General features: G+C 43.2%; 1 protein-coding gene across 2 annotated transcripts in view; it reads right to left on the reverse strand.

Annotated features, from left to right (window-relative positions):
- Positions 1–7372: 7372 nt before the first annotated feature.
- The window catches only part of Tmem126b (transmembrane protein 126B), an 8217-nt gene continuing 6295 nt past the window's right edge, over positions 7373–9294 (reverse strand). Inside the window, exons 4-5 of one of the 2 annotated variants that reach the window (XM_005357588.3) lie at positions 8572–8683; positions 7373–7703 (exon numbers count right to left, since the gene is read on the reverse strand). In XM_005357588.3, the coding sequence (XP_005357645.1) occupies positions 7511–7703; positions 8572–8683 (305 nt within the window). In that variant the 3' untranslated portion in view covers positions 7373–7510. The other variant, XM_026784423.1, reaches the window with a different exon arrangement.

Here is a 9294-nt window from a genome sequence, read left to right on the forward strand (position 1 = left end):
GGGGAGGGACTTCCGGTCGGGGATCAGCGGAGGCGGGCGGCTGCAGAGGGCCAGGTCTTGCGGCAAAAACCGTCCTCCGCTGGAGCTGGCAGCCCGAATCCTCCCCCAGCTGGGCAGCAGCCTGCTTCCGGCTCCCGGCGGGTGTCGGAAGCTCCGGCCGTGAAGTTAGCCCGAGACTGAGATGCCTTTGCTCCATCTCGGGTCGCCAAAATCGTCAGCTCTCTGTGCCACGCTGTGCTGTGGGTGACTGCCCGCGGAAGGGAAGCAATTCCATGCGAGCCTTCGTTTGCCTCAAACATTCCCGGTATCCTCCAGAACCGGGTTGGGTGAAAGTAGTGAAAAGTAACTGTTCAGAAGCAAGGAAGCTGGGCGGGATAGCGTATGCTTTAATCTCAGCATTCAAGGACCCGGGGACAGGGGGATCTCTGTGAGTTCCAGGTCAGCCTGGTCTCCACAGTGAGTTCCAAACAAAGCAGCCTGGGGATTTAGGGTCTCTACAAAGTCCGCACAACTGGTAATCGTTGTCCTGAGCCATACCTCTGAAGACTTCTGTCTCAATTTTAATCTGCTACTTTCTGGATCTATAAAATGGGAAGAGACAAAATTCTTTAACTGGTTATTTTGTAAAGTCGTGAATAGTCGATAAAAATGCCTACCAAATTGCTTGGAGAGTCCTGGATTTTATCATGTAAGAATGAGTAGATTCCCTGGAAAACCTGAGAGGTTCTAGTAAAAGCCAGAAATTACTCAGATTCTTGTGGAAACAAAGAATTTTAAACCACCGAGCCCTTTTCCCAGGGAGTAGGCTACCGCGGATACTACTGAGTGTAATTGAGCAGCTGTTCACTTCTCGCTTTTTTTGGGGGGAGAGTTTGTATAATTTTGACATTATTTGAATGTTTGGTAAAATCACCGCGGAAGACTTCTGAGCCTGGACTTTTCCTGGTTGGGAGGACTGTAACTCTAAATCCGCCTCTATATAGACATTTGAGTACTCTACTTACAGATACCTTTTAGATTGAACTTATTAAGTTTTCACAGGACAAAATAAAATTCCCATTTGGTTTAAAATTTCAAATTTATCGGATTAAATTGTTCTTAAGCTTTTCCTTATTGCTTTTGATATCTGTGAACCCTGCAGTGATCTCATGTGTCTTCTCTTTTCAAATCTTTGGTGCCTGATTAGTCTGGGTAATGGATTATAATTATTTTCAGCTTCTTGAAATTTCAGTTTTTTGTTTCATTGATATTTTTTTAAATATTTATTTATTATGTATACAATATTCTGTCTGTATGTATGTCTGCAGGCCAGAAGAGGGCACCAGAATTCCAGATGGTTGTGAGCCACCGTGTGGTTGCCGGGAACCGAACTCAGGACCTTTGGAAGAGCAGGCAATGCTCTTAACCACTGAGCCATCTCTCCAGCCCCTCATTGATATTTTTTAATGTGGGTTTTTATGTTTTCAAATTGAATTTTTCCTTTCTGCTATTATCTCCTTTCTTATTTTTATCTGAGACTTAATGTTTTCTCCATTTTTTTTTCTAGTTCCTTAAGGATGTGCACGGGCGAGGTCATTGGTTTGAGATCGCTTTACCCTTTGGGATGTGTGTTTGTTTAATGTCAGAAATTCGCCTCTAAGGACCTCTTTTCTCCCACAGATTTTTGAAATTTAAAATGGAAATTACCTGTATTCAGTTAAAAAGTCTTGTGATTTCTCTTAAGTTTCTTGACCTGTGGATTATCTGGAAGTGTCTTGGTTTTCTAATCTGTTTTTAAATTTCTGGTTCAGTTTTTTTATAGTTGGAAAACATGCTTGGTAGGGTTTGAATCCTTTTAAAATGTATTAATATTTATAGTGCAGATTCTGTTCCAAGTGAGTTTTTCATGCGTACATGAAAGGAATATATACTCTTCTGTTGTCACAAGAATTCCAGAAAGCAGCAATTGAGACAAATTGGTGATTGTGCTCCTTTGCTTGGAGAGGTGGGGTCTGTGTGGCCTGAGACTTCTGGGAATACAGATGATTCTCCTGTCTCAACTTCCTGAACAGCTGGAAATACATGCCACTGTGCCCAGCAGACAGTATTGTTTCAGTGTTTTTCATTCTTTCTAATTTATGCCAGCTTTTCAATTAAGTCACAAGTTGTTGAAATTTCCAACTTTTATATGAAATTTCCCCTTTTCCATTCTTTATACATTTTCAAGTTCTATTATTATATGATTAAAAGATCAATGCTCTTTTCATTGTGAAACAGCCACCTTATCCCTTGGCAATACTGTTATAAAGGCTGCTTTCATATTGACACACCTACTCTCAAATTCAACTGGTTTCAGTACAGGAGAGGCTTCCCCTTGTGTGTGCACACACGTGTTCCCGCTCTAGAGGCTGTGGGACCTGGGAGATTGGAGCTGATAAATGAGACCTTCAGGAATAAGATTAGTACCCTTAGACAAGAGGCTGCAGAGACCCCTTTTGCTCCATCTCCATGAACTAACACAATGGAAAGGAGCTGGTTTTGATCTAGAAGGCAGACCTTGTCTAGACACCTGTATCAGTTAGGGTCACTACTGCCGTGATGAAACACCATGACCACAGCAACTTGGGGAAGTTGGAGATGGTCACGTCAAGTGAATTGTCAGACTCAGAAGTCATATAAAGCCACGTGCGTGCACATTGTGTGTGTGTGGTGTGCTTGTCTGTATTCATGCACTCACACCAGAGGAGGGTGTGAGGTCTCCTCCATTACTGGCCTCCTCCTTTTCAAGCAGGGCCTCTCACTGAATTGGATCTTATGTCTTTTGGCAATGCTGGCAGACACAGTCCCGACATTCTTTTTGCCTCTGTCCCACTCAGCACTGGGGCCTACTGCCAATGTCCATCCCAGAGGAGCAGCGGGTGGCAACTGAAGTTCCGGGTGTCAGTCCATTAGGAGAAACTGATCAACCAATCAATCTTGTTTAGGCAAGGCCACGACACTGCAGACCCCAGAATGCCTTTTGCTTCTGCTGTGCCTTTACAAGTTTTCTGCAACTCTTTCTCTGGTATTCCGCATGGTGTGAGTGGATCTGGGGAGATCGCCACTGCCTGTAATATGTTTACCTCTTGGAAACACCCTGTTCTCTGGGGCATTTTTATCTGTGGATTGTCAAAAAGGACCCTTCCCTAAGCTGTACTGTCTAAATTGATAATAATAATGATACCCTATACAGAGTTTTGATGAATAAAAAATATAAAAGGATATGTTTCACAGCCAGGGCCTAAGAATTTCACTTAAGGAAGAGCACAGGTTGTAGCATAAGTTAATGATTAACAACTGGGCTAGTTTAAATTCTTTTACCCTCAGTGCTGGGAGATGTGCACACAGGGTTCAGAGGGCATCACAGCTGAAACAAAGCTTTGCAAATGACCAAGTCAGACTAAGATGTTCTTGTTAAATAGCTTTGAGGTGAAAATACTCCAAGAAGACAATCTGAAGTTTTAGAAAGGCACAGAGTTTGAATGCAGAACTCGTTAAGATCAGGGAACAAGAACAATGTAGCCCAATTATAGTTGGCTGATGTACCTTTCTTGCTAGGATTGGTTGATGACAAAAGGTGATGATTAATTCATTATACCTATTTCTGCCCTCAATCTTGTGATATAAAAAAACTCTTGGTCACCGGGCGGTGGTGGCGCACGCCTTTAATCCCAGCACTCAGGAGGCAGAGGCAGGTGGATCTCTGTGAGTTTGAGGCCAGCCTGGTCTACAAGAGCTAGTTCAGGACAGGAACCAAAAACGACGGAGAAACCCTGTCTCAAAAAAAAACAAAAAAACCAAAAAAACCAAACTCTTGGTGAGTGGGTATGTACCCTAGAGATTTAAAGTAGAGCTGACTGATTGTTTTTCGTATATAAAAGTTTAGGTTTGTGATTCCTTCAAGATTCCTGGTAAGATTCCCTTTCAGGGTAAGAAATAAAGTGATTGGCCCTTTCCTTGTAACTGCAAAATGCAGCCTGCCAGTAGAAGACCTGACAAGAACACCTTGCTTGGTCACACAGTGAGTCTACAAGTTGGTTGGGTATGAATGCATGTGAGTCTTTGGGATAATTTGTTTTTCACCTGTAGTATACAAAATGTTTAATCATGTAAGGGATATGGAAAACACACTGTTTTTACTGTTTGTTTTGTAGTCATTGAAATCATTCACTTGAGAAACAGAATGTAACCACACTGTAATTCCTATATTGTCTGAAAAACTTAGTTGCAGCAGAGCATATAAGCTGTAGAAAGGAAGTATACAGCAGAGAAAGAACACAGGCAGAATGAGAGAACAGAGAATAAAGAAGGAAGCCATCAAGAGAGTGTTTCTTTCCCTAAACCCTCCCCCAGACAGAAAAGTCTAGCTTAGGCCAACTCCGTGGATTCCTCTCAAAGCCTCGTACTGCTGGAGGTTGGCTCCCCAGACAGCAGTAGACTGCAGGCATGCATGGGGGCACGTCCAGCTTGTTGTGTGGATGCTGGGATCCACATCTGGTCCTCAAGTTTCAGCAACAAGTGCACTTGACCTTTGAGTCGTCACTCAAGCCTCAGAAAAGATGATTTGAAGTCGATAAGGTACAGTGACTCAGCTTTTAAAATACAGGGGAAATTAAGAAAGGTCAACCTTGCTGTATTTCCAAGGTTACCAGTTTTTAATATCATAGCAAGCATGAACTCTGTGGGATTTTATTCCATACCTTTTCTCGTCAGTGTTCATTCACAACTGAATGACTCAGCAGATTCCAAAAGAGAAAGTGCTGTAAATGCTTCAGATTGCGTCCGTTTTTTTTAGGACAGTGACTGAATCACGACACTTCTGGTTTTTTCATATATGTCATGCAGTTATGTGGTGAGTATTTCAATTGTAAGTGAAGGTAATTGTAAATAAGAGTCTGCTTAGTATACTGATTCAGGGGAGAGAGCAGAGGAACGCTTTTCTGTAGGAGGCATGGATGTCCTTATGTTCACAGATAACTATAGACAGTTTCTGTCCCGCCTGGTCCTGCAGCCGCTCAGTCCCAAAGAAACACAGAGGCTTATACTACTTATAAACTGTTTGGCCTACTAGCTCAGGCTTATTAACTAGCTTTTACAACTTAAATTAAGCCACAGTTTTTATCTATGTTTAGCTACATGGCTTGGAACCTTTTCTCAGTAAGGCAATTCTCATCTTGTTTCCTCTGTGTCTGGTGGTGACTGCCTCTGCCTTTCCTCTACCCAAAATTCTCCTAGTCTGGTCACCCTTCCTATTCTTCCTGCCTGGCTACTGGCCAATCAATGCTTTATTAAACCAATACGAGTGATGAAAAATCTTTACAGTACAAGAGCACTATCCACAGCAGACAACACTAGGGGAAACAGGAGTGTTAACCGTACAGGGTTGTCTCTTCAAAGGGAGGGGTGTATAACCTGTTCCCACCCAGAAGGCTGGGAGTGGACATGGTTAACCTTTGTATTATCTGTGTGGCCAAGACCACATTAGATCCTCCCCAAGACCCTTGAGCTTGTTTTTCTCAGTCCACCTATTAGAACCTATCTTTATGGAAGATGTCACTTTACAGAGAGTATTGATGTAGTCTGAAGCTTTGTTGCGCACATGGGATTGAGTTAATTATCACTAGGAAACTTTTTAATAATTTGTGTTGTGCTTAAATATGCCTAAGCTACACAAGGTCAGACCCTTGAAGTTTGAGCCAACACCTACTGAGTCTTGTTGAACTGAACTGCCTTCTCCCCTGTCTTGGATCCTCTGCTGGCCCTGGGAGTTGCAGAGATCCCTCCAACTGCCACTCAATAGATGGGACTTGATCCTTGGAGAAAGTACGGATTTCCGTAAAGAGAAGCAGAGAGTAGGAGTTACTCTCACTCCAGGGGTCCTCTGATGCAGAGACACCGTGAAGATCCAAAGGGGCAAACTATTCAGAGCATTAGCTCTGCAGCTTTGTGCCGATGACCATAAATTCATCCTTGGTTTCCTAAACAAGGAACCACTGATGTTGATAATTCCAAGTGCATAGGAGTGAATGCAAAAAGAGCCAGAAAAGGGGAATAAAAATCCCTATCAATTATTTTGCAGTCTGGACTGCAGTAATGTATTGCTTGGACCCTCTCAGGAAGACCATTAAAAAAATGCCAGCTGTAATCTGACTTTTTTTTGTGCTGTGAGCTCACACAGGCTTATTCTAAAAGATCGGCCTTAGCTTAGGTTTGTTCCTAACTAGTTCTTATAACTCCACCCGTATTTTTTAATCTATGTTCTTCCACAATTTTATTACCTCACTCCATCCTGCCCTTCCTGCTTCCTCCGCATATGGCTGGTGACTTTCATGCTTGGGTTCCTTTTTTCTTCCCCTCTCTCTCCAGAAATCCCACCTATCCGCTCCTGCCTACCTACTGGTCATTCAGCTTCTTATTACACCAATCACAGCTACACATGTACAACATAGTCTACAAATATTCCACACCAGGACAGATCTTGTGGACTCTGAAGCCAGTTTCTGTGGGTACTGAGTCAGGTGTGTTCAGGGCTAGCCCTCCTGTGCAATCTGACCAGAACTCAGAGCCCTCAGCTCTGTGGCCCTTTCTGCTGTCCAGTTCTGGCCCAGGGGGGAGGGGAGTCTGATGGCATTGCCAGAGTTAGGTAGTCCGCTGCTGCATGGCCCACTGCAGCTTGGCTGCCCCTAGGCTTTGTTTTTCCTTCCCTCACAATAGGAAAGCCCTAGTATGGATTGATCAATGGTCCCTTCATAGAGAAAAATTAAACCAAGTTATACATTACTCCCTTTGAAGAGACAATCCTGTGTGTTTAACATTCCTGGCTCCACTAATAATGCTTTTCTGTGAGCACAAGGACCTCCTAATTTCCCCTTATGAACTTCCAATTCCCCCTTCAACATTTAGCTCGTGCTGCTTCCCCCATTACATCATCTGCCTAAACAGTGAACAGTTACAACCTCAGGTCCCTCATATATGTGTATCTCTCACACCATCTTACACTGTGTGCTCAGATTTCACATTCCTCTTCTGAGAGGTCTCTAGGGCTCATTCCGTACAACATGCACAGTCCCAGATGCACACTAATTGGCGTAGGTAAGACCCGAGGTGCCAAACCCATTTCTTTCTTAAAATTTATTTATTTATCTATTTATTTATCATGGATACAGATTCTGCCTGCTTACCAGAAGAGGGCATCAGATTTCATTACAGATGGTTGTGAGCCACCATGTGGTTGCTGGGAATTGAACTCAGGACCTCTGGAAGAGCAGTCAGTGCTCTTACCCTCTGAGCCATCTCTCCAGCCCCACCAAACCTATCTGTATATACAACAAAGAAAGAAGGATGAAACTTGTACTTGTTTTCCAGTTGTATTTACCGAGTATTTGATACACAGTAGTCAAAAGGAGCAGTGCAGCTTCCCACTCTTTGACCAGCACCCAAGTCCCTTACAAAAGAGTCCAGTCTGCCAGCCGGGCCTTCTCTGGTTCTTCGGTTAGTCTCCAGGCACAGATTTTGCACGTAGTTTACGTAGTTTTTCAGATAAAGCATAGTGTAATAAGCCATGAAGCATTCCAAAAACTGTCTGAAATACTAGCGGAACGCACATTAGTTTCACCCTGGTGTGACATAGGAGCATCCAGTGGAGCATGACTCTTCCTTTCGGAGGGGGTGGAACAGTATGATACCTGGAAATGAAAGAGTCGACCATGTCTCTGGACTGACACACTGGTCCTTCCGGTACTGGTCTATTATACCAAGTATATGTTAGCAGGCTAGTCTGTCTGCAGTAGCCTGTACCTAAAGAAAAAGGAGAGTTTATCAGCACGCCTCCCCCCAGGAAGGAATAGAAGAAAAAGGACTGGATAGCTGGATCAATAAAATGCTTGAAACCACAAGGACTAAAGTTTGCTCCCCAGAATCATGCAGGTTATAGAAAAACAGAAAGCCAGACGTTTTGACCATGTGCTTCTACCCCAGTGCTGGGGAGGCAGAGGCAGAAAGGTCCCTGGGCTCACTGTCTGGTCAGCCCAACAGCAAGCTCTAGCTCAGCGGATTTTAACCCTCTGAGTGCTACAATCCCTTAATACAGTTCCTCACATTCTGGTGACACCCCCACCAAAAGATTATTTTGTTGCTAATTTATAAGTATAATTTTGTTGCTGTTATGACTAGTACTATAAATATCTGTGTTTTCTGATGAGCTTAGGCAATAACTGTGAAAGGGTTGTTTGACTACCAAAAGAGTTGGAATCCATTGCTCTGGACCAATGACAGTCCCTATTTCAAAAATGTAAGGTGAACAGGCATAATGGCATGTGTTCAATCCCCGCACCTGCAAAGGCAGGCAGCTTTCTGAGTTAAAGGACGGCCTGGTAGACATAGAGCGCATGGCTGCACAGTGAGATCCTGTGTCAAAAAACATACAATCAAGTGGACAGCTTTTGAGAAATAATATCTGCGGTTGTCTTCTGCTTGCACACACACACACACACACACACACCACATGGCGGGGGGCAAGAATAAAGTAAAAAGAGAAGCAATGGACAGACTTACTTAACTGCCAAACGTCCATTTGTATTAAAGGCCAGAGCAGTGGGGTATGTGACACCACATGTTACACCGATCAGCATACTTCTCCAAACACAGTTTTCCCGGCTTATGTTACCTGGAAAGTGAAAGCACAGTTGGTTTGCTGTCTGCAACCACAGTTCAACAGTGGGAAGAACGTTAGGAATCCAGTCAGTCACTTCACAGGCTGAAATGGATCTTGGCTGTGGGAGAACCCTTTTGTATGTTGTGAGTATGTTTTATTCCCTTTGGTTAATAAAATAGTTGATTTGGCCTACAGCAAGATAAGACAGAGCCAGATGGGAAATCCAAGAAGAGATTCAGGGAGAAGGGCGGAGTCAGATGCCAGCCAGCCGGAGGAGGAGCATGAAGTATTACAGCACAGGTAAAGCCACAAGACATGTGGCAAAACATTGATTACTAGAAATGGGTTAATTTAAGTTGTAAGAGCTAATTAGTAGTAAGTCTGAGCAATGGGGCAAACAGTTTGTAATTAATATTAAGCCTCTGAGTGATGATTTTAAAAGCTGCTGTGGGACTGGGCGGGACAAAAAGCCTCTGTTTACACATCTTGCTTTAAAACTGTACTTGCTATACTTTAAAATATGGAGAAATATCATTTATGTGTGCTTTTTTTTTTTTTTTTTAATTTTTCAAGACAGGGTTTCTCCGTAGCTTTTGGTTCCTGTCCTGGAACTAGCTCTTGTA

This window comes from Microtus ochrogaster, chromosome 22 (assembly GCF_000317375.1).
Source record: "Microtus ochrogaster isolate Prairie Vole_2 chromosome 22, MicOch1.0, whole genome shotgun sequence".
Taxonomy (NCBI): domain Eukaryota; kingdom Metazoa; phylum Chordata; class Mammalia; order Rodentia; family Cricetidae; genus Microtus; species Microtus ochrogaster.